At 40.2% G+C, this 25,431-nt stretch overlaps 1 protein-coding gene across 1 annotated transcript in view; it reads right to left on the reverse strand.

The window, feature by feature from the left end:
- Nucleotides 1–21,744, reverse strand: part of SHPRH (SNF2 histone linker PHD RING helicase) — a 46,081-nt gene extending 24,337 nt beyond the window's left edge. Inside the window, exons 1-15 of the mRNA XM_071740510.1 lie at nucleotides 21,540–21,744; nucleotides 18,518–19,184; nucleotides 18,005–18,134; nucleotides 16,237–16,455; nucleotides 15,837–15,915; nucleotides 14,856–15,006; nucleotides 13,004–13,106; nucleotides 11,782–12,038; nucleotides 10,658–11,353; nucleotides 7,189–7,440; nucleotides 6,259–6,337; nucleotides 4,995–5,158; nucleotides 4,649–4,905; nucleotides 2,358–2,479; nucleotides 8–96 (exon numbers count right to left, since the gene is read on the reverse strand). Coding sequence (XP_071596611.1) covers nucleotides 8–96; nucleotides 2,358–2,479; nucleotides 4,649–4,905; nucleotides 4,995–5,158; nucleotides 6,259–6,337; nucleotides 7,189–7,440; nucleotides 10,658–11,353; nucleotides 11,782–12,038; nucleotides 13,004–13,106; nucleotides 14,856–15,006; nucleotides 15,837–15,915; nucleotides 16,237–16,455; nucleotides 18,005–18,134; nucleotides 18,518–19,153 — 3,234 coding nt within the window. The 5' untranslated portion in view covers nucleotides 19,154–19,184; nucleotides 21,540–21,744. The remainder of the gene's footprint in view (nucleotides 1–7; nucleotides 97–2,357; nucleotides 2,480–4,648; nucleotides 4,906–4,994; nucleotides 5,159–6,258; nucleotides 6,338–7,188; nucleotides 7,441–10,657; nucleotides 11,354–11,781; nucleotides 12,039–13,003; nucleotides 13,107–14,855; nucleotides 15,007–15,836; nucleotides 15,916–16,236; nucleotides 16,456–18,004; nucleotides 18,135–18,517; nucleotides 19,185–21,539) is intronic.
- Between the last annotated feature and the right edge of the window lie 3,687 nt (nucleotides 21,745–25,431).

Below are 25,431 nucleotides of genomic sequence, written 5' to 3' on the forward strand. Positions count from 1 at the left end.
CACTCACTTGCAAGGAGTCTGTTTTAAGCTTTTCTTTATGCTCTTCAGATGATCGTAATACTTCTCTGTACAGCTCTGCAGCCAGTGGATATTCTCCTGAATTTAAAAAGTATAACAAAAACATACAGATACTGTGTTGGACTCCTAAATACACAAAGAGCTATGAATGGCTATCACTCAGTACATACTAACGTGTTTACAGAGAGGCCATACGTTATCCACTTCTTTTCAAGCAAATATTTATCCCTATTCCTTCCTTCTCCTCACTCCCCCAAATATCAAACCCTGGTAAAAAACCACAGTGTTGCATTTCAGAGAGACTAAAGCAGTTTCCAAATCAATTTTTTTGTGGCTACAAGGTCTGCAGACTTCTTGATCTTAAAATAGTTATTCAGAGTTTCATAAGTCCCAAAAATTTCTGTGTTGCCCTAAAAAAACAATCTACAACTCACTGCAGTGGTGCATTCCTAAATTCACACTGCAAACACATTATTCACTCTTCCAGTGAAAACAATGAAAGCTGTGTCATACTTCAGAAATGCAGAAATGATTAAACACATGCAGGGAGCATAACTACTGATGTAAGCTGCTAATACCACAATCACTTCTCAAAAATTAGTTTATATAACTTAAAGAAATATAAAACTGAAGTTGCATATGGAAAAGCAGCAAAAAAAAAAAAAAAAATCTATTCTCTTTTCTCAAATGAAAGAAACTTATTTAGCCAGTAATAGTCTTAGACTCTCAAAACTTGGAGAAGTACTGGGACATGAAATGTACATGGGCAGGTAACAATAAAGCAAAAATCATCTCCCCAGGTATCCACAAGTGTAACAACCCTGCTGCAACAAGACACATTGATCATTATATTTAAGCACTTGCCAGCTCTAAGGGTGTAGTCCTGCAATATACTACAGACATTACTAGAAACAGGCCCAGAGCTATGTCCTGAATTTGCAATTTGTCCTGAATTAGGGTTGAGACTTGTCAGGCCTCCTTTGAATTTTTCTTGACCTGCCTGGACCTTTTATTTGGCTTCACTGTGACAGCAATTTCTTGAATTCAATAGACACCTATGGCTATTTTGTAATGTTTATTTTAATTTTACTTTTGTTTATCTTTGTGTGGTACAATCACAGCTTCATATAGATAGCAGTAACAAGCAATTACTCTATGTAGAATGAGATATTTGCAGGCCTAGTAACAATAGCAGAGGCCTTGAAAAGTAAGGATTTAGGATGCAGTGTAGAGGAGTGCAGCCATGGGATGCTAAGAGATGGTGCTCGGGTTTGGCTGTGAATAAGGAAGCCATGGCTATAAACAACTCACCCATCATCAAAGAAACGCAGACCTAGAGCTGGGCAAAACTGGTTTTAGGGGCAACAAAGAGAACAAAGAAATAGTATGTAACATTCATAAAAGGCATCATATGTACACTAAATTTGGTGTTAATATGGAGCTGCAGACCAATCAAAGAGAAAGGCATAGAAGTGTGCTAGCAAACAAAAAGATCTTAACTGGATCCTTGAGTGAGAAAGAAGAAAGGTGTTACTTACATACAAGGTGTACTTCCTCCTTGCAGATACATAAGACTGAATGTAAGACTAATGCTGAGGGGAGGTGGAAGTGATTTATAAACCAGAGCTCTACGTCCTATTTTTGTTTTTCACTCCATGCAAATTTTCAATCTGCTTTTTAAAAGGCCCATTTTTGCTACTAGTGTATGTTAGAAATGATTTGTACAGACGTCTGTAGGCCACAGGTGGCAGGACCTGCCGAGTAATGAGCTCAGTCGGTGCTCAGCCTCACCTGTGCCCAGTTAAGGCTGAGCACCGACTGAGCTCATTACTCGGCAGGTCCTGCCACCTGTAGCCTACAGACGTCTTTTTAAGAATATAACTCTCTGAAAAATTTGATGTCCATGCTCCAGTCCAGTCCAAAGACTTGTTACTTAGCAAAGAGGCATTTCTTTCATATTTATGACTAAGGTATTTTAATTAATTAGTATTTTGTTATTTTTGTTTCCCATTCAAAGCTTTTTTTTTCTTCGTAGTTCAGACAAACTCTACATTGACAGCACAGTGTAGTGGGCATCAGCAGATTCTAGAGTCAGCATGGCAGGAGGCACAAATGAGGCCCAGAAAACATTACTGATCATTATACCTATCCTCTTCTCCCTTATCTAGAATGAATGTTAGGTTTTGTTACAAACACTGTTTGAAATGTTTCTGGTTTCCCAGGATTTCATTGTGGCTTTTTCCATTAATTCAGAAAAGCTACTGTTTTCACATGGTATAAGTCAAACCTGATTAGGCTACTAATAGGAGTAAAAATATGCTAGAGCCATCCAGTCTTACCTTTAATGATATGGATACCAGCTAAGCCATTAAGAGCACACACCAGCTGTCGGTGAGCTTCCTCACACTCTGTTCGACATTTCTTCTGCAGAGATGTTAGCAGTTCCTCCATGGTCATGGTGCTGAAATGGAAACCAAAAGGCTTAAATCTGAGAGAAAGCCACAACACCAAAGAAAAATGTCATGCTGTGCAGCATAGAAGAATGTTATGTGCATCCAACATAGAATCAGAGAATGGTTTGGTTTGTAACAGGCCTTAGAGATGATCAATCAAGTTCCAAGACCTGCATGGGCAGGGAAACCTCCCACAAAATCAGGTTGCCCAAATGTGCAAACATACTGTGCAAGTGTTTGATATTTATTTCCTTATTAAAAAACAAACAAATAAAACATATCTGTCAGATTTTCCTCCAGCTAGAGCTCTACCCTGAGTATGACAAGAGGTTGATATTCCTTAAAAATAGGAAGCAATAGAAAGAAAACAAGAATTAGGTAAAATTATCCTTCACAGGGCAAAATATTTTGCTCCTTCTTTTACAGTCATGAACTGGCAACAAGCAAAAACAAATCTCATTTTGCTAGAAGCTGTTCAAAAAAACCCAGCAGAGATTACATTTCTTCCCTTTGGTACCAATCTAAATGTGAAAAACAGGTGAGGTGTCAAGGTAGAGAGGAAAATGTGTGGAATAAGAACAGTGAAGATTAACAAGTATCATTTGTCATACTTGAGAGGAATTTTGTCAGAAGAGAATGGCTGCAAAATCATAGAAACAGAAGTAAAAAGAGAAGCAAGAACTGCGACAAGAAAGAAGCATCAAGGACAGCTTGAAGTAGGCTCAAGGGACAAAAAAAGACAAAAAAAAAAAAAACCATCAGCAGATTCAAGTTTTGGTCTTTTTAAAAATTTTAAATTTTTTTTTACCCAGTGTAACTAGGAGAGCCTAGAAAATTCCCTTTGGAGGGCTTTATATTTGCTGAATAGATGTTCACATTTACTGCTGTCAATACACAGGTGGGAAAAAAGTCATCTAGTATGGAATACACTCCAAGCTCAACTTTCTTGTTTCAGGTCAGTTTCTCTCATCCATACGCTCCAACGTGAACTGCCTTGTTTTGTCAAAGTTTGTGAATTCCAAAGTGAATTTCTATATCATTCTCATACATATAAGCAAAGCCAGGAACCAAATCTTCTCTCTATGCTGTGAATGTGCACTGTGGGGATTGGTTCACAAAAAAGGTACATCAATACAAAATCAGTGCAGTACTAGTTGTCCCCAGCATTCTCAGCTCAGTTTACACATTTCATTTGGACACCACCAGCTCATTTTAATGCAAGTGATCTTGTAGGGGCTGGTGAGAATATTGGTTTCTCCAATTAAATCCTTGCTTCCATACTAGCAGACTGATAGACAGAAGTGTTACAGCACATTGTCTATTTGTCCTGCTGAAGTAGGTGCAGTTATAGCTACTTGGGCACTGTCAGTGCTCTGTATAAGAAACCAGGAGTAGAACACAAAACTTATAAAAGGACAGATAGAAAGAGGCTTAACAGAGTGGATGAATAAGAGCAGGAAACATCAGAGGTAACACTGGCAGTGCTAACTGTTTTAAGTTCTTCCCTACCTGTACATTAACAAAGAAACATCATAGGCAGTGTTCCAAAAGCCTGGAACAGAAGCAGGCTGTTCTTTCACACACACACAACTGACTGAAAAAGTAGCAGCTGAATTTCATAAACATGCTTTTGGTCTAATAAAACCTGAGGACTAATATGTTTTGCAGGACACTTGTGAGGAAGATGATCTTGAAAGCATGCAAAAAATCCACACCAAAACACCAAAAAATATTACAAGTTCTGCAACCTCACGTTAGTATTTTTTTTAATTAAAGAACTATTCCATTCTGTTTACACATTTTGTTCATTGTTCTCGTGAATACAAGTTTTGTAATTCAAAGAAAATCTGGGTTTAAAGCCGAAAAAGAATCTGGTTTCACACTCAGTCTGTCACCTGCAACACCTTAGTATCCATCAGCATGCAAAGGTTAAAAGGTTACTGCACAATCAACTGCCTCTCAGTACTGTGTTCTTTAACCTAAGAATTATGCTAACTACCCTACTGCATCCTGTTCAGCTTCTGAGGTCAGACAGTGCTGTAGCATAGCTGCACGTTCAACTCAAGAAGAGTAAAATTATGCTTGCCTGAGAACTGTACAAGATCTTGCACTGTTCAGGACAACTAATAATATTGTTCTGGATAAAGCAAGGTATTTAAGAAGTGACATAAATTCACCTTTTTTGTAATGGCAGAAACTCTCCCCGAACAGCTTGTGGGTGACAGCAGGCCTGCCTCAGTCTCAGCAAAGGGTACAGAATTGAAGTCACAGTCCTTCTATCTAGGCTACTAAGCTTCAGAGTCCAGTCTGAAATCTTCCTGAGTTTTGCCAATGCATCCTGGCAGCACACCTCATGCTGGCGATGATAGAAGTGTCTCTCCACAGGAGAAAAGTGAAGCCAGTGTACATTTTCTGTCTGAGGAGGGATTTGAATCTGCAATTAAAAAAGAAAATAAGTAATATGCAAATAAAACCACTGACAAATGTTGTTCCAGAATTTTAAAATCCAAAACTCTTATTTACTTGGTCAATCACATCCTTCTTTGCTGATCTCCACATTATCTTGGCAATGAGGCTGTAGAGAGGCCGGGGATTCTTCCTACAATAAGGTCGATATAAAAGTTGGTCCCACCAATGTTTGACCCAGTATGGATCAATTCCAAGAAAAAGGACTAATCCGTACAGATCTGCCAAGAAAAGGAAGTACTTTAGAACAATGTTTGTGTCTTTGTACTTCACAGTATGACTCAAAACAACCCCTTAAATTTCATAGAGAGGTTACCAGAAAAAGAAGCAACTACATTTTGGCTGTTATCTTTTACACTTGTTTTCCAGTCATTCCCTCACCAAAATAGTTAATTTGAGGAAGGGGACCAGTTAGGGAAATACGCGGGCACTCTCCTTTACCTAGCTGTTGATTTTCAATAGAACTTGATGGAATGTAACACTTTTCTAATTTCAGGTTTAGGAGAACAGAGCAATGAATTTAAACCTATCCACCTAGAGGGTAAGATGCAGAAATTACATGATTGCATATGGTTAACTGGGTTTGCCAGGTTTCCCTAAAACAATACTGCTCAGTCGCATCACTTCACAGCCTGCTGTGCACCAACTGTTTGTTGCCCACCATCCTGAAGGGGGCTGCAATTTACACAACTCACTTTTTAACTAAGGCAGAAGAAAATAACAATACACTTCTACTGAGAGAAGATAGCTTGCTAATTCTGCCCAGTTCAGAAACATATTATTTCTGGGGATTAAATTTAAGGACTGGAAAAATACAGAGATACATGGATAATGCAGAAATAGAAATACAGGATGGTATCCTACAGATATTTCTCAAATATTTGGTAGTTACATTCTTTATTTTGTTAGCTTTATGATAATTGTGGTATTGAGCTGATAGTCGCAAGACATTCAAAAACCACCACAGACCAGGGGAAGAAAAATCCTGGGAATAATTTCTGTGCAGGAAACAGTTGTTTACTGAGGCATCCTATCCCACTTTATTACAGTAGTAGCAGCACAGTTTCAAATTAATCAGCAGTTTTCATCCCCTATGTGATTGGGGCCGCCTCAAGACACAAGAGATAAAAAGATTTTAGCTCTGCAATTTTTATATTGATGCACTTATTGATGGCTTTATACATGCTTAGGGTTTATAGGACAAGTCAGAGAACCTAATGAATTCAGAGCAAAACTACCAGACATTTTAACCACTTCAAACCACCACCTCATTATCAGCACAAGGAAAACCCACAGATGACACTGCTACAAGAAGTTTCACCTTCTAATCCTCGCTGCACAGGAGTGCCACTGACACACCAGCGATTGATTCCACTTAAACGGAGTGCCATTTCAGCAGCCTAGGCAAGAGAAGATAGAACCAATAGTAGGAAACAAAAAACAGAGTGGAACACAGTATCAACACTTATCTTTATGAACTTATTAAAGTATAAACATCTCTTCAGTATGCAAAATCAGCAGACCAGCAGCACTGGTACAACGTATTACAAAAATGTGTATCGAGTTATTGAGCTTTTTTGGAGATGACAAAGCTGGTAAAAGCCATAGCCACTTCCATGTAATCAAGTACAATTAAGGGTTCACAAAAAATAACAAGTTGGCAAACAAAACTGTCTAAAAACCTATAAACCATTATGTAAGCTGCAGTTTTGTCTTCCTGTCTTGGGCAAAACCACAGGATGAATACCAATTAAAATAACCTCCCTCCACAGAATGCAGCTCTAGAGTTTGCAGACAGACTGCTGCCTATTTAAGCTTTTAGACCCAAAGGATATATTCATGCCTCTGAACCACGTCACCAAGCAGGCTAGTATCTTGTTTGAAACTATCAAACACTGTATACAACATGATGGCCTAGCTCTTCAAACTGTCAGTATACATTAAGTATTTTTTGAGCTGGATACTACTCACAGTCTGCCAAAATTCCAAGAGAAGAACCATTTAATAGTAAAAACCTCCAACAGAAAATTCACTTCTGAAGAACAAGCTCCAAATAACCTGGCTGTGCTGAGCACTAAGAACAGGAGAGTGCTACAGTCCAAGGTAACATTAAAACTTATTTTCGTTTTGGGCGCGTGAAACAAAGTCCAACCATAGAAATGGTCGAGTGCAGGCAGAGTTTTGTATTAAATACAACAGGCAAGTCAAAACCTTTTCAAGTTAAATAAACGCGTGACTGGGAACGTTGTACCTTTGCAGTAGTGCATTCAACCATTTGTGCTTCATCGAGGCAGATTCTCCACCACTCCACTGCTACCAGGGGGCTTGGGATGGCCATGTACCTCTTCTGGTTCCTGAAACGGCGCCCATCGTCACTGTTGCTGTGGGGTATGTCCACGTAGTTCAGCTCAGTGCGGAGGACGTCGTACGTGGTGATAACCACCTCCTGCTCTGCCAGCATGTGTGGCTGCAAAAAGCCATGCTTCTTCACACCTTGGTACACCTAGGTAGGTTTGTATTCGACAGCACAGAAGCCAAGGATTAAGGTAAGAGGCACTTGGAATAAAAAAGCAAAAATATCGGTACATGCGTGCTTTTAGCAGTGTTTCTCATATGATATGAAAGCATTCATAAAACCTGCATTCATATAGTACAGATTTCCCACCACGCTACAAGTAATACAGATAATAAGTACAATACAGATATCATAACAAATGCTTTAGGTGTGATTACTTCTACCTTCACAAAACATTTTTTTTCTCTTTTGAAGAAAAGAGGACTGCAGTATTCTCTGCAAGTTATTTGTTGCAATAGTCATTTGCAAGATTAAGTATTTTATGATGTTCTAAAGAGCAACACGATGTGTCAGTGTTAACATTTGCAGTCCTCTTACCACAGATCTATTACCTTTCTCCCCACTGCCCCAAAAATTATTGGGATGATAAGGCAATGACAGAAGTACAAACCAAAATATTTCAGAGCCAGAAACGATACTCTGGGTAATGTTTTATCTACAAAAAGGATCTCTACAGAGACTTGTGAAATAGAAAGCATACCCTACTTAGAAGCAATCCCTGTGCATGAACAGAATATTATTATTAACCTTTCGTATTGACATTGGTTCTAAGATCAAAAACATCCATCTTGTCTCCCTCAGAATTTTAAGCAAAACCCTTTCCAAAACATATAGCAGTTTAAATTAAAAAAAAATGACCAAAACAAAACATTTTACTAGATGCTTCCCCATTGTAGCTTTCTATATCAAAAACCAAACAAAAACAACAAACAAATACATACTGTGAGTCCAAATATACTCACAGTATCAAAATATGTTAAACATTGAAATAATGTGTGGTACAATACACAATCAAGTATATTTTTAGAATAGGAGTGTTTCATCATCTCCATGATTTTTAGCTACTCAGAGCAATTACCAGAGCTACATATCAATCACTTTTGTCTCCTCACATATTTCTTCTATTGCTCCCTACTTACTTCAGGAACCTATTTCAAAATTACACATCCATTGCACACCTCAGGAATTTTATCATCAGATAGCTCTTACCACTCATCTAGATCTGTGTATTAATCATAATATTAAAATAGTTAAAGCTTACTTCTGACAGATAAAGCAATTTTTGTATCGTTTTATTAAAAGAGAGAATCTATATTCCAGTCTCATCTTCAAATAGCTAGCATCTTTCATTCTGCAAATACATGATTATAAAAGAACACCTTGTTTAGTGTTTAGCTGCAACTACCTACAAACACTTCTGCCATCAAAGAAAATCAAGCTCAGTCCCTCATAGTGTCACAAACTTTAATGTTCTCTTAATTCATGCAACTAATAGGTAAAAATAACAGAATTAAGATTACTCTAGATAACCTCAGTTGATTTTGCCCCCTCTTTATCCCCTGATGATCTGCTGGATTTTATTGTTAATTTCACTGTTAACTTTACTTGTTCTTCCAGTAATAATCTCCTCTACTTTTGTGTATATGGCAACTATGTTTCTGTCATCTGAAATAAAGGCATACACTTTTTGTTCTGCCCCAGAGTGCTACAAGAGAGCATGTGCAACCAGGTCAATGCAGGTAACAAATGAAAAGGGGGACGAGAGAGGGGGTGGAGGGAAGAGAAAAAAGATGAGTATGTTCACTGAAGAAAGCTTTTTTCTTAACAGCTTTTAAGTCTAATGATCTACTCCAAGTATTTATGAACAGATTTTCCGTAGGTTTATAACTTGGCCAAGTTCTGGTTGTTTTCACAGAAGCAGGAAAAGACAACCTGCCATAAAGCAAGACCTACTAATACATCTTTAGTCTTCCAACTGCTTCTAACCCATGGGAAGTTCTAATGGCTTTATGTAATAGAACGAGGAATAACCAGGAATAAAGATCACCCTTCACATGCAATGCGAAACCTATTAACATGGGAAACTGCTTCTTTGAAAAATCTGCACTATTTTAGCTTTAAGAAAATAAATGAATTTTCATTTTTCATTCAGCAACACAGCAAGCAAGTCTAGATGACTTATATTTGCCAGTTAAAGAAAATGAAAACAGTGTCTTAGAATGGAAAGCATTAACATTCAGTATTTAAGCTGTTTTCCTGTTACCATGAAAATGTATTTCTGACACTTTTCATCAAAGCAGGTACGAAACTTGGACTGTGCAAGTTTTACACATTTGCTAGTTGCTGAACTAAAGCTAAGTAGACTGCCCAAGCAAATGGTTTACTGGAAGCCCAGAATTCATTTATATACTGCATATCTATGCAGGATAGCTGAAGATATCAGATATCTCTGCATACAAAAGCTTTCTCTCATTATCAGTCTATTACTATTACTGTTAATTTATTCAAAATATAATGGAGCAACAGTTCTCCAAGCACTTCATCAATACAAAAATTCCTGCATACTAAAAATACAAAAGACAATGCTTGATTATATAATTCATAAAAGCAAATGGTTATTGTGATAACTATAGTCACAAAAATCCTGTATCGCCATAATTACTACATGTATACTCAGGCTTATTTTTTATGATAGAACTATTAGAAATCAAGAAAAAAGACAATACAAGGTCACCAGATGAGCAACATCCTAATAAATACGGCAAATAACAGAGACAATGTACAAGTTTTAACAGTGTTACTCTCAGTAAACACCAAAGCCCAAGACTTCGTTTGTGAAGCCTGAGAACAAGAATTCAAAAGTACACTCTCTACCTGCTGAAACAATGGGTTTTATCTATACTTAAATGAGAAGCAACTTCAAAAGACAAGCTTGAGTACAAATGTAGAGTGAGGCTTGACACCGTGAACACAGCTTATAGTTAAGGCCTCCCTAAGTAAGTGCCCTTGGTAAGCTTTCAATAAAAAACAACAGTCTTCTCTCTCAAAAAACACCTGTTGTTGCCACTGCAACTGGATTTTTTTTATAAAGCACTTTTTTTTTTTTTTTTTTGATAAACCTTATCCTGTCTACTATATCACCCTCCCAGTGACCAACTAGTAAGGAAAAATTGCAGAATCCAGACTGACTTTCTGGGAAACAAACACACCATGCGGTGCAAAAGCATAAGAGTAGTAGAAAGAAATGCAGAATTCTGGCACAGATGACAAAAAAATACAAACTATATGGGATACAGAGTGTCAGACAGGAAGCCCCTAGCCTTGATAAAGTAACTCAGCAGGCAATGAAGGCGTATAATCTTACCAGAACTCGAAGAGAAGATGATCTTACATGCCTGTTGATCTCATCAACCCACTGATGACAAATAGAACTAGGGGAAATTATCAGAGTTGCTCCTGTAGAAACTGGTTTCATTGCCACAAGGCAATGGGGACAGTAGAAGGGCTTGATCTTCAGGTTTTCCTCTTTGTAGTTTACACATTCTGCATGCTGCCATAAGTGACATTTTAGGCACTGCACACGAGCTTTATAGTCAGCCAATCCAAGCTCACCACAGATGCATTCAAAACGATATTCAGAGGTATTAAATGGAAATACAGAACTGGCATGTTGTACACTGCTGCTGGCACGTTCTTGGGAATGGGAGGCCTGGTCCTTTGGGATTTCCTGCTGAACATCAGATGTAGCTTTAGAAATATCAGTATTGGAGTTACTGCTCACACCACTGGAGACAAGAAGACTGTCATGCAAACCAGGAGACTTTGGGACCACAGCTTCCTGCTTAACTTTCTCCTCTTTCACACAGTCCTCACTATCTGCTTCAGGTTTTCTGCTATTTTTGCTAGTTGTACAATAATCATGTTCTTCCATGGCAATATCCACTCGTAAAGGGGCTTTAAGGACATTTTCAGAAGTTACATCAGTACTTCTTGATTCTTTGGCTTGAGTTTTAGCAGTAATCAGCTGCTTCTTCTGAACACCACCTGAAGTCTTTGCTATCTACGAAGTAAAATTAAGCAGGAATATCAGACTTTCTTCTCACCTTTTTTTTAAGCATAAATCCACATCAATACATAGATATTGAGATTTTATATCAACTTCCTGCTTGAGGTTTTGATTAATGCTTACCAGTATTTAAATGACAACTTCATAATAAGAACAATACATTTGACAGCATCCCACAGCACTATTTTTAAAGATCTATGACAGATGTAGTAAGTGTTTTAGCCCAAACTGGATATCCTTACGATTTCTCCTTTTTTGTTCACGAATCTCAAGGCAAATGCTGCCATTTTCTTCATTTTGACCAATAAGACAGTGCCACTGAACTAGTGCACACAGGCAAAAGAGCTGAAGAGCATGCAAATGGTAGAAATAAGATCTACCTTTGCAACATTATATGATGTAAATACAGCAGCATGCTTTACCTGCTCTTTGGCTCTTTCTCGCTTCTTCTGTTCCTTGTATTTCTTTCCCAGCTTGAAAGATCCAGCCAGACCATGTCCTTTGACTTGCTCTACTACTTGTTCTGCAATTAGTTTTTCTAGAGTTCTTTTGAGAAGCCGTCTATTTCTCTGTATGTCATACCTAAATGTAGCACTGATGTACTTAAATATTGCAATGATGGATGCTCCTTTCTTCACATTCATTTCCTTTACAGCTGCTAATATCATCACTCGTAAGCCTATACGTAGAATCAAATTACAGCTCATATAAAATGGAAGTTACTCTGAAGAACACATACTAAGCGAACTTGAAACACTATGTTCATCTTAAAAAAAAGCAAACAACCCCCCCCAAAAAAAACCCAAATTCCCCCCAAAATAACACCAAGCCCCCCCAAAACAAAAAAGAACAAAAAAAACCCCAAAAGCCAAACCCCCCCCAAAAAACCCAAACCTCCCCCAAGGGCCTGCCAAAACACCCCCCAAAAATCCCTCAAAACTCCAAAAACCAAGAAAATCCCTAAAAAATCCCCCAAAACCCCAAACCCCACCCAAAAACCAAAACCCTAAAAAAAAAACCCAAAGCCCCACAAAAACCTATCCCCCAAAGAAATGCCCCCCAAAACCTCCCCAGAAACCCCACCAAAAAAACCATCCCAAAAGCAAACCCCCCAAAAAAACAAACCCCCCAACCTCCCCCCCAAAACAAAAAAATCCCCAAAAACCCAAACACCCCCCCCCCCAACTCCCTCCCTCCAAAAACTGTCCCCCCCCCCCAAAGAACCCCCACCAAAAAAAAGCCCACTATCAATTTTGACAATGGTTTAATCAAGGTAGTCCTGCAAATCACTATTTTTCAGTGATTTTAAATCAGTATCAAAGAGCAAGAGAATAATGTCAGTCTGCCTTCTTACTTGCAGAAAGACAGTGTATTTCAGTTTAATAAACTCAGTGTATTTCAGTGCATAAACTCTTACATTGACCTTTAGTAACATGGATCTCTGTAGGACAGAGATCTCAGCTGCTGACATCACTTTTAAGTTTGGATCACTTGTCCATAGCATGCAATCCTACATCACAGTGCTCAGCAAAAGAATAAATTTCATTCTGCAGAAGTGAAGGGTAGCCTTGAACTCAAGCCAGTGGCCAGTAAGACTTATGACAAAAGCAAAACGTATTTTTAGAAGTAATCAGAAACACTTACTGGGATATTGTATCTTTTCCTTCAATTTAAGCTCGATTTCCTTTGGTTTTTTTTTGTTTCCTTCTAAAGGTTGAGGTGGAACAAAGAAATTCACAAGCTTACCCTAATGGAGATGATATTAAATAGTTATTAGCTCATGTCTCTTTACAGTAATTCTGAACATCATTTATCTCTCTAGATTTGAAAATAAGTGTGAGCTGCTATAGATGTATGCTCTGATTTCACTAATTTGCTCAGATCTCATTTCTACTGTACAGCATGACACCCAATTCAGTTCAGTTTCTCAGCAAAAGGTGTTCAGCACCTTACCCTGCAAACAGAAAGAACAGCACTGCGAGATGCTTGAGTCCCCCACTACTTCAGAACTAAGCTGTAAGAATTTATAGCTGTAAGTGATCTAGGTCACTGATAAAGGGAGGAAAAAATGTATTTAACAAACAGCTAAAAACAGAAAAACAGGTAAGCAATATAGAATAAAATTACCTACTTAGTCACATAAAAAGTAAGTTTTTTTCTTTTTGGGACTGCCTCTCAAAATTTTATTACTAGTGATTCAGGAACAGTGACTGAATTTGAGGAGATGTTATGTTCAAGAACCAGGATTTTAAAAAGAATAGTAAAGCTTGAACAAATGCAGTGCCCATACTGTTACAATTAATTGTTTTATAGCTATATTTATTAATACTTCACCCTGTCCTAACTGGTTGCTCTGCAGAGTTCCTTAACAATGCAATGAAACTCCACACTGTTTCAACCCTACAGTTAACTGAAATACTTAAGAGTAACTGTGATACTGGCTTATGCAAGCCAGAAGTCATGCAGAATTTCTCTGGAATAATATTGGGTTTTTTTAGGACACCATACCAAGACATTTTACATTTGAAAACTATAGAGAGGATGAGGGACCTTCTGGATAAATGAAATAGTGCCTTTAAGTACAGGCAATGTCATATAATTCTGTTCATGAAGATCCCCAAATATTAGCTAAGCTACCTATCCCAACTACTCCTATCATGAAACAGTTTCATAACTCCAACTATTCAAAAGCCATTGCCTCTAGCTACTGCTGCTACCTGATGTCCAGGTGTTTCAGTGCTAATACTCTTCACACTCCTCAGTGACAAACAACCCTGTGATACATTTAAGAATCACACTATTGTCTCTGCAAGGATTGTGTCTGTTTAACTGAAAAAAAATTACAAGTAGGCAGAAGATCAGTACGAATAGACATAAAATGCAAATGGCTGCCATGAATTCAACAGAATGGAACCCAAAGAAGTGGTTAAGAGTTTACTCAAATATAAAGGTTCTTTACTTTCAGAGACAATATTTGGTTTCAGTGAATGTGCCAAGTTATAACCAGATGCATGATGAGAAGTGAAAAGATGGAAAACTCTTGTTAACTAAGCCCATTTATACAAAATAGAGGCGGGAACGGAAATTTTTATTCACTGAGTTTCAATCACAGCTATGTTAGCACATTTGTCTAAGGGATCTTTGATTCTCATCAATACAATAATGTGAAAGGAAGAAGGATTTCCAACACAGAAATCTAAATTAGGTATTTATAGCCCCATGGACTGCGTGTAAACTACCAACATCCTACTAACAGTGCAGTTGCCTGCTAATACCCTTCAATGATAGCAAACTATCGATGGCTTCTTATTCAAATTATTCCACTATTTATGCCACTCAGTATAACACCCAAAGCAGCAAAATTTGTCACTGTACTTTAACCCAGCTTTAAGTTGGGATATCCATAAACCAGAAAGCAATAAACTCCAGAAAAGTGCATTTCCATAAAATCTGACACTTATTTTCTTTGTATTAAATCTTATCCTGGTTTTCTTACCTCAGGTAGTATCAGATCATCTTGTTTAATATCTGGTCGGGTGTGAGTCAGAATAAGTGCCAACACTTCTACTGTTTTTCCAAGACCCATCTCATCTGCCAAAATACCTCCAGGCCACTGGGGTCCAGCAATGGGATATTCACGGATAATACTAAAATTCAAGTACATTCCCATATGAAAGTCAGTAACTATAGAATGGCATGACACAGAAGAACATGTTCAGAGACACACACACAGCATAGCTTCAGCAACGCAAAGTTTATAAGGTTAGGCAGTATCTTTTATTAGATAAGCTGAGACTTACAAAAACTAGCATGCTTTTTGGGTATACAAACCTGACCAAGATGAATACATATGCCAGCAGCTTTTGGATTTTTTCCCTCCCAGTAGCCTTGCCTTGCTAACTTACACATCATAACATTTTTATATCATTTATATTATAAATATATATCAGAAAGTTGATATATATGTATATTCTTGTGGTAAATATCCAAAAGTTACAAGGAGAAAAAAAAATTAAAAACCAACTAGCAATCAAACGGCTCTATTCTAAGCAAATTAATAAGTAAAGCAGAATAATACAGTAATTCAGTAATAATAAGTGTTATACTGCCTCCTTCCTTTAGACTTTAAAACATTAGACAAGAAGGTCAACACCTCCAATGCTCGTGAAAAAAAAAAAAAAAAGGTAAGCCAATAAATTTATATTGAAACAAACAAACAAAAAAAACAAACAAACCCACCCAACCTCCAACTGGATGTTTAGACATTTACCTGAACACGAGAGGAACCAGTTTGCTTTTATCTTTTTCAAATTACAGATATCAATTTTCTAATTCTTTAGTTGAAAGATAGCCACAAAAACAACATTAACTGAAAAACTACAGTTATAGATTGTTATAGGCTCCAGGTAAAAGCTGTCATGAGGCTCCCACAAAAAAAACAACCTTGAAGTGTTCTCAGAAAGAATTAAAAACATACCAGCCAGTAAATGGATTGTAGTAGATTTTTACACCATCCAGAGTGATGATCTCTCTCCATAAGAAGTGCAGTCCATTTTCTATGAAGAAAGAGTTCATATTACTATTATGAGGTTTCTCTATAAACAATACATTGCTTAGAATTCCTCAGCCTTATTGTGACATTTAAAGACAAGAAGCAGACATCTGCCTCCAGTGCTTCATGGCGACCAGCAAGATACATCAACTAATGTTCAGCAAAGTTGTTTATCATTTAGTATGCTACCCAAATGACAGCTTTTATAAAAAGAGTAATGAAATAAATAACAAAGCTTCTAATCAAGCAGCAAGAAAACATTACTGTTGACAATTAAATTGCCATTTTCTTCAATTAGACAAGCTTTCCAGACCCATATACTTGCCAGTGCTTGGAGTGCTTGCAAGGTTCTCTTGGTGAAGCATCCAGTTTACAGCCTCACTTTGGTACGGCCTCAGAATAGGAATTAATGCAGGATGTTGCACATTGTCTCTCAGTAACTGGATATCCTGCTGATGGGTGTGCCTTACAAAGTCATAAAGCTCTTCAATATTTTGTCGCTCTAGTTCTACATCAGATTCTTCCTCATCTTCCTCCAGCTCATCTGCATACACCAAGTCATTAAACAAAGGCATTATCAACCAACTTTGGTCAACATGTCAGTAAATTTTGCAGCAACGCATTTAGTTACCATAAAGGTTACAAGCAAAACAAAACAACATATAAACATGTAATGTCTGAGCCTGACCCAGCTAGCAGCAGTAGAAAACAATGAGCACTACTTCCCTTAAAGTTACCCTTAAAATGCTATGGCAGTCACAGAGGGATACATAATCAGCAAAGCTCTTCCTTTAGAATTTAGGGAAAGAATGATGAGACCTTATTTATTCAATAAAGACCTTTCACTACACATTTTCAACTGCTATAGAGCCACAATTAACTCATATTTCAGATTTAAATGTTAACACGGGTCACAGATGCAACAGAATGGAGAAAAACACTGGATTGTCAAGGATTAGTACATTTTTCTTTAATTAACATTAATTAACATTAACCTTTCTTGGTTAAAAACAATATTATGAGGAAAAAAAGACCAAAAACCAGGAGATTTTCTCTAGTGAGCTTTCATGTTAATCTTAAATTATACATCTAGAGAAGAAAATTATAGCAGGACTCAATCTCATCACTTACATTACTGCAAAAATTAAGACAAGGCATACCTTAGAAATTAAAATCCCACCTCAAGAGAAGTTTGCTCCCTCTAGGACAGAAAGCCTCTCCTTTTATAACCTTTAGGAATGAAAGCCTTGTGCTCGTATATTTTTCACATAATTTGGACATAAGGGCACACACAGAACTTAAGCACCAAAAAATTCAATGGTCAGCCTCTTAGGAAACTGCCATAAGATGAGGGAACAAAAGATTTAGAGGACAATTTCTAACAGTTTTTCACATGTTGAATTAAAAACATTGGCATCAATAAAACATCTGTACTTACCTAGCAACAGTTATACAACTCTAAAGTTTAGTTTAGTTACTAACCCTAGCTAGTGTTGGAGATAAAGCCACCTTGGAAACTTTTTATCAGACAAACAAACAAAAAATTTAAATTTCTGAGGCAATCAAGGCCAGCACTTTCAGCATAAGGATATAAGGATTACAATAATACAATTACAAAATTATTGAATTATTATAATGATGCATTGTGCTAACAAAGAAGAGATGCACCTGGCACAAATACCAGTGAGCTTAAGCTTAGACAAAAGTTTGGGGGCTGCTATTAGGACTGTCTTTCACAGAAAATAAAAGCTTTCTTTTCATTCACATAAATGGTTTAATTGCAGAATGGTGTCTAAAAAATTGTATTTACTCCGAAAAAGGTAAGGACTCAAACTTCTATGTGCCTCAGTGACTTATCTGTAGAGAATGAGTATTATCACCTGTTGTTTGGCAATAAATTAATAAGCATTTGATTAATGATCAGATAATAATATGGAGAGAATTACCTAATAATATTATATATATATATAAATAAATATAAATAAAGTTTCTTTAAATGGCAGGAACAACTTCCTTTATTTAAAGCTACTTAAAAAAAAAGACAAATTCTAATAACAAAAAGTATTCATCAACATTCAACTGAACTGCATTACCTGGAATCAAAAAACTATAGAACTTTTCCATGAGTTTTTGAATAAGCTGATTAGCTTTTTTGGGTCTTCCACCTCCATCACTGAGAAACTCTGGCTTACTCAGACCAGCTTCCAGAAGGTAAATTCCAACCTGTGAAATGGTTATACAGGAAATAATTTCACTAACTGTTAGAATGACAAGAATATTATCAGCAGAAGAGCATGAAAACAATAACAGTTCCTTGACAGTTAGCAAATAGAGCAGATATAACACAGATATAACACACCTACTAACATACAGAGAATAAAGTACGTTACAGCTAGAAGCTTCTTTGATTCCTTCAGGTAGTGCATTATTAAGAATGTATCAATAAAAATTTCTCTAGGAAAAAACACACTGACATCATTTACCTAAGCATGTAGAAACTATCTACATTCATGATAGCTGCCAGACTTAATTGTTCTGCGGCTTCTATTTTATATTTCAAACTAAAAAATGTTTTTTTTAAATGCAAACAAATACAAGAACCATACCTTTAAAGCTTGAGCCTCTCTCGGTCTTTGATAAAGTCCAATTATCCGTTTCTTTTGCAACCATCTCAAGCCTTCCAATATTTCACCACCTAAAGTTGATTGCACCGAAATGCGTTGTTCATAAGCACCCAAGTATTCTTTTGTTTCATTACTGTACTCTTCCTCACTTCTTTCATGAACACAGACCTGCAGCTGATCATCAGGGTCTCCTCTCAAAGTAAAGCTCCTCTCACTGAATCCGTCTGTCAGAATTTGCTCAGAAGGAAGATGAAGAGCAAATTCTCCCAACAAAGCTTTCCAGGGCCCATCTGCACGGTATGGCAAGACTATAATATTCAGCTGTACTGACACCGGAGTCAAGATGGAATAAACATCATCTTCATCATTAACTGGAAAAAACTTCACAGATTTTGAGTCATTGCCTTCTTTGTGAATGAGATCTTCATCAGCACTCTCATCATTTATAACAATGAGGGATGCAGAAGAGCTTGGACCTGGAACATGGTCCTCGTTAGTAATCTCATCATCTAATGTTATCACCTCATTTCTCCGGTCTTCATGCATATTCCAGCAGAGCTTTTTCTTTTCCTCCTCATCTATTTTTGATGGAGGTGCACGTTTCCGACGACTGCTCATTTTGCTGCTTTCTCAACAGTATTCTCAGTCTCTGCAAGATGAAGTAGATTAGTCAATAGAAAGTATTAAAAAATCAAATGCCCCCACTGAAATTTTACTGTGCAGTAGCTACTGAATCTGAGAAGTTTCGGACACATATATGCGCTAAGAAATCCAGCTGTTGTAAAGCAACTTAGTTTTATAGAGCCTCTCCTGTCCCTGTGCCATCACACAAAGCTGGACATGAGGCATTTGCCTTGTACTAGATCTTACCATTTTTCCAGCCAGCTACAGAGATCAGTAAGAATGCTATATTTCACAGCTCTTACTGGGAATCTTACTGGGACAGATACAACATAAGCAGTGGAATCTTCCAAAGGTGGAGGAAGACAGCAAAAGAAACTTCAGAAACAACAGAGGAGGATGCATAGATTTGGGAGCAGGTGTGGGGAAAACAGACACACAAAATTTTTCCTTTCAAAGCCTACATTGAGATTAGGGAAATTTGACACAGGACTAGCCTGAAGCTGTCATTACATAAAACATGGTTTAGAACCTAAGCTATCACAGTCTGTCCTTAGATGTCCCTAATGACCTTCCTAGTACTGGTGAATATTTTATTTTCCCAGGAAACTCTTCCTCCTGGGACCTGGATATACAAATTGCTTGCAGAGGAGCCCTCACTTATTCTATTACAAATTTCAGTGGGATCGATCAACAAACTAATGCACAGTCTTGCTGATTTTGACTAACTGCAAAACTAAGTCAAGATGCACATACAATTTCTTAATTGAATCTGGGCAGTGAACAGATTTTGTGGATAAAATACTGTAAAAGAAAGTACACATGCTAAACATTACATGTGAGGAAACAGATTACAGAATACTAAACTCATCTGGGAAATTTATAATCACATACTCAAAACTAAATGCTCATACTTAAATATTTAAACTAGTAACATTTAAAAAACCCACCAAAATACTGTTTTTGTAAGGAGCCTGAACACAGCAACAGATTTATGACTTCATATTACAGCACTGTCATTGTCAAAGACCAAGAGAATTTAGTTGTTCATGTAAATTCAACAGGCAAAATATTCTAAGCTACTAAACCCAGTGTCCTACAACCTAATAGTAAAGGTTTTGTGCCAGAACTGGGCAGAATTCATATAACTGAGTAATTTAAAAAGTATCTGAAAAACAAAAACAAAAACCCCAACAAAACCAACAAAATCCAAGAGAACTTAAGTTGTTCGTGTAAATTCAACGGGCAAATATTTTAGGTTACTAAACCCAGTGTCCTACAACTTAATAGTAAAGGTTTTATGCTGGAACTGGGTATAATTCATAGAACTCTGAATAATTTTAAAAGGATGTGAAAAACAAACAAACAAAAAACCCCAAAACCCCCAACAAAAACAACAAAAGAAAACAATAAAACAAACAAAAAAGAGCAAAAAAAACCCTCACAAAACTTCAATTTTATAGCTCATGAAAGTCAAAAGAAATATTCAGTGGGTATACAAATCTTGCTGCTTCTGAAATTAAGACTCCACTGAATGAGGGAAACGAGTGACAGTTCCAAAATAACACTCATGCCCAGCGTTTCTGACAGCAAAGGAAGCAAACCTCAAAGGCGAGCACACGTACAGCACCGCATTTAAACCAAAGCAAGCCGGCTTCCCGCACCCTCAGGTCTGCGTGTGCACACCAACCTCAGGATCACGCTCCGAGGTACAAACGAGAGAACCGCCCTGTTAGGCGGATCTGTTTCACGCTCCTACAGCCAGGAAACGAAGCCGGTGCACCGGCGTGTCCGGAGCGCCCGGGCCAGCGATGCCCCCGGGGCCTGCGGAGCCGCCGCGCCGCAGCTGTGCGCAAACACCGGGGCGAGCAGCACGCCACCGTGCCCCCAACCCGGGGTCACTGCCCACCCACCGCCGGGACGCAGCCGGGTCTCGTTGTCCCTAAGGAAGTTACTTGAAACCGGGAGAGAAGGCGCCGGGGGCGGAGGGGCGAGGGCATACCTCGGCAATCGGTGTTTTCAGCCCCTCGACACCCGCTACCGGAGAGCTCAGGGAGGCTGCGGTTCGCCCGCCCACCTCCGCCGGTCACCACGAGGCCCGTGAGGCCCAGGGAGAAAGGAGCAGCCGACTCGGGGCACACACCGATCCCCAGGCCTTCAGGCCGCCCCAGCCCCGCCGCCGCCCTACCACCTCCCCGCACCCGGCCGCCGCAAGGCCGCCCCGCCGCCAGCAGGTCGCCGGGAGTGCAGGGCGAGCGGGCAGGCGGACCGGCCTGCCGGCCACCGCCCTCCCGAGGCAGGGGTGGCGGCCGGTCCGCTGCAGCCCCCGGAGCCGCCGAAGGGTAAGGGGAAGCGGGAGCAGAGCCAAACGCCACCAACGTACCGGAGAGGGTAACACCGCTGCGCCCGCCCGCGAAGCCGCCGCCGCTCCTCACTCGCTCGGCCCAAGGCCGGGCCCCCCCACCCCCCACCCTGCTCGGCGGCAGCGGGGGGGCTGGGGTGGGTCTGGCGACCCCTCAGCCACCGGCGGAGTCGGAAGCAGCTCCCGGGCCAGGGGAGTGGGGGGAGGCGGGCAGCCGGATGCGCGCGCACCCGCCCCGTCCAGGCCACGGACGAATGGGATGGGAGGAAAGTGACAGCTCTGCCCGCCCCCCCGGGACGGCGGAAAAAACACCGGGAGGGGGAGCGGGAGAGGGTGGGTGGGTCAGGGGGCGGCGCATGCGCAGGGGCTGCCCCCGGGCGAGGGGGCGGGGGAAGGGCCACGGGGCCGCTCCCCAGCAGGGCGGGGCCGGGGGAGGAGCAAGGACCGCGCTGGAGCGTCACTGGAGGGGGATGCGGGGGCTAGGTGCGTCCGTCTCGGGAAAATGGGGTTCGGTCCGCCTTCCGTAGGCTGTGTTGTCTGAAGCAACTGGGGGGAGTGTGGATCATCTGGAAGGCAGGAGGGCTCTGCAGAGGGACCTGGACAGACTGGAGAGTTGGGCTGATTCCAACGGGATGAGGTTCAACACAGCCAAGTGCCGGGTCCTGCACTTTGGCCACAACCCCATGGGGAGCTCCAGGCTGGGCACAGAGTGGCTGAGAGCAGCCAGGCAGAAAGAGACCTGGGAGTCTGGATTGACAAGAAGCTGAACATGAGCCAGCAGTGTGCCCAGGTAGCCAAGAAGGCCAAGGGCATCCTGGCCTGTATCAGGAACAGCGTGGCCAGCAGGTCCAGGGAAGGGATTCTGCCCCTGTACTCAGCGCTAGTGAGGCCACACCTCGAGTCCTGTGTCCAGTTCTGGGCCCCTCAGTTCAGGAAGGAGATTGAGGTGCTGGAGCAGGTCCAGAGAAGAGCAAGGAGGCTGTGAAGGGATCCAGCACAAGTCCTGTGAGGAAGGGCTGAGGGAGCTGGGGGTGTTCAGTCTGGAGAAGAGGAGGCTCAGGGGAGACCTCATCACTCTCTACAAGTCCCTGAAATGGAGGTGGGAGCCAGGGGGGGGTCGGTCTCTTCTCCCAGGCAGTTGTCAGTAAGACAAGAGGGCATGGACTTAAACTCTGCCAGGGAAGGTTTAGGTTGGATATTAGTAAAAAATTCTTTACAGAGAGGGTGATAAGGCATTGGAATGGGCTGCCCAGGGAGGATTCTCCCCCCCGGAGGTTTTTAAGAAGACTGATGTGGCACTCAGTGCCATGGTCTGGTAACCACAGTGGTAATGGATTAAGGGTGGGACTTGATGATCTCAGAGGTCCTTTCCAACCTGGTTGATGCTGTGATTCTATGAAACAGTGAGGCAGGCAAGTGGGAATGGCAAGCATAATGCCCATGAAGAATGAGGCAGGAGGGAATCATTGAATCATTGTGGTTGGAAAAGAGCTCTGAGATCATCAAGTCCAGCCGGTAACCAAGCACGCTGCCAAGTCCACCACTGAACCATGTCCCTAAGCACCACATCTGCACATCTTCCAAATACCTCCAGGGACAGCAACTCAACTACTTCCTTGGGCAGCCTGTTCCACTGCCTGACAGCCCTTTTTGTGAAAAAATATCTCCATGTAAGGCATTGCTAAATAGGAGAAGAGACCAATCCCTGCCTCGTCACAACCTCCTTTCAGGTAGTTCCAGAGAGCAATAATGTCTCCCCTCAACCTCCTTTTCTCCGGACCAAACAGCCCCAGTTCATTAAGCCTCTTCTCATGAGCTTGTGCTCTAGACCCTTCACCAGCTTCATTGCCAGTGTTGATCGGCAAGAAGTCAGGTTAGAACTATATAGGTTAAAGCCTTACATGGGGTGTACGAAATGTTTCGGGCCTCTACAAAATATGTTTGTGTAATCTAATCCACAAGTAGTGGAAGAAAGTCTACTTGGGGGAAAACTATTGAAACGTTTTGCTTGAGGGGCTTTAAGCATGAGTATTTACACCAACAGTGCTTATGTTATTGCTTTAAAATGTCTGTTGGGTTCAGAAACTGTCACAGAGCAAAGGAGATTTTGACTTGTTTATGTGGCCAGTCACACATGAGAAGAGGGGACATGGAGAAATGATTTCTCCAAGTAATGATTATGGTGGAAATCCACGAGGTCAAACACTGATAAGAGACAAGAAAGACACAGAGATTGATTATGTCATGTGACAGGAATGTCGTAGAGGTGGATTTCTGAGCAATTAGCACTGCAAAGAGGCACAATTAGTTCAATAAATTTTTAACAACATATAACACTTCAATAAAAGCTATGAAATCTTGTGAAATACATGGATCTACATTTGGACACTTAAAACAGCTGCAAATACACAAATTGGAAAGCTGCTTACAGTAAGAAGTGTTTTTATTTTTCTGTTTGGTTTTGGGTTCAGGTTCTTCGTGGGTTTTTTTGTTTGTTTGCTTGTTTGCTTGTTTTTTCTTGTAGCAATCCTTTCAACCATTTGTTAGTACTGGTTTTTACAATAGAATTCAATACTTGCCTGTTTCCATTTTTCCACCTTTTTCAGCCCTTTGGAAGTCTAAGGCCCATGTTGGCTCAGTGGGGCTGCTCAAAACGGTGTTGTGAAATAGCAAAGGCAGCCTCTAGTGCTGGTCCTTATGTTGTGGTTGCTCAGGTGTTTTAATTCACTATGTTTAGCTTGCTACATGAGCACTTGGTATTCCTATATGAAAATTCACTTAAGAATATACACTCAGTCCTATGTTACAACAGTTAATTACTGCAGAACAGAAAAAAAAGGGAAAACACTCTAGTGTACCTCAGTAACTGGAGTAATAGCAATCAAAGGGGTGAAAAATGAGCAAACCTGTTTTATGGGGAGGTTGCTGGGCCTGTGGCTCAGCAGGGCCTGAGACTGATCTTGTTTTGGGATGGCTGGGTCAGGGGCTGATGGCTCTGAGGGGCTGACATTGGGTTCTGGGCTGTGGGAGAGTCCTGGGGAGCTGGGTAGGGACAGTCAGTGCTGGTGGTGCCCTGAGGATGCTGGTGAGTATTTGCTCCAGCTGCCTGCACAGCTTTACTGCAAGCAACTTTTCTGACCACTATATGAAGGTATTGCTGAGGAGCTGGCAAAAGAAGTAGTTTTGGTCAAAGTAGGAAGAAGTTCCTACTAGTACAAAAAGCTTAAGGCCAGAGCTGGATCATCCTGGGGGCAGCTCACCACAGGTGTCCATGCCATAATCCCATGCCAGTGGGATGTGTTGTGTCCTGGTACATTGAGTCTGCACATTACAACCCACTCTGCTAAGGTGTTGGTTTGGAGTTGACCTGAGATGCTTTATGTTTTCTGAGAAGGTTAAAAAAATCATTATTATTATTATTATTATTATTATTATTATTATTATTATTATTATTATTACTTCAAATGGAGGCCTTTTATTTCTGGATGTGCCTTTTGGGATTTAGTTGTCGATTCAATCAGTAAGATAGTGAGCAGCTGAAGCTATGTGCTTCTCTAGGAATTCATAAAGCTACCGAGTTTCACTCCCACCTACTGGCATCCAGCTGTATGCCAGCCATATCCCTTTAAAGGGACAATGCTCAGGTTCATTTTTTAAGAGCTTCAGTGCTCAGTTTCCCATCTTGAATGGTGCTCTTGATGACAGGAGTTAGGGCAGCCAAAGTACAAGACTCCCATCATGGTTATTGAGGTGAAAGGGTCATAAAAGTGGGATGCTGTCAGTCTGGGCCAGCATGGATTCCACCAATATGGGACCTGAAATGTGGGACTCCTCATGCAAGTGTTCTGCATCTGCTGTTGGCAACTTAATGCTGTGACAATGTCCCACCAGTGACTGCTGCTCATCCTCCTCC

This window comes from Heliangelus exortis, chromosome 3, assembly GCF_036169615.1.
Source record: "Heliangelus exortis chromosome 3, bHelExo1.hap1, whole genome shotgun sequence".
In the NCBI taxonomy this organism is placed as follows: domain Eukaryota; kingdom Metazoa; phylum Chordata; class Aves; order Apodiformes; family Trochilidae; genus Heliangelus; species Heliangelus exortis.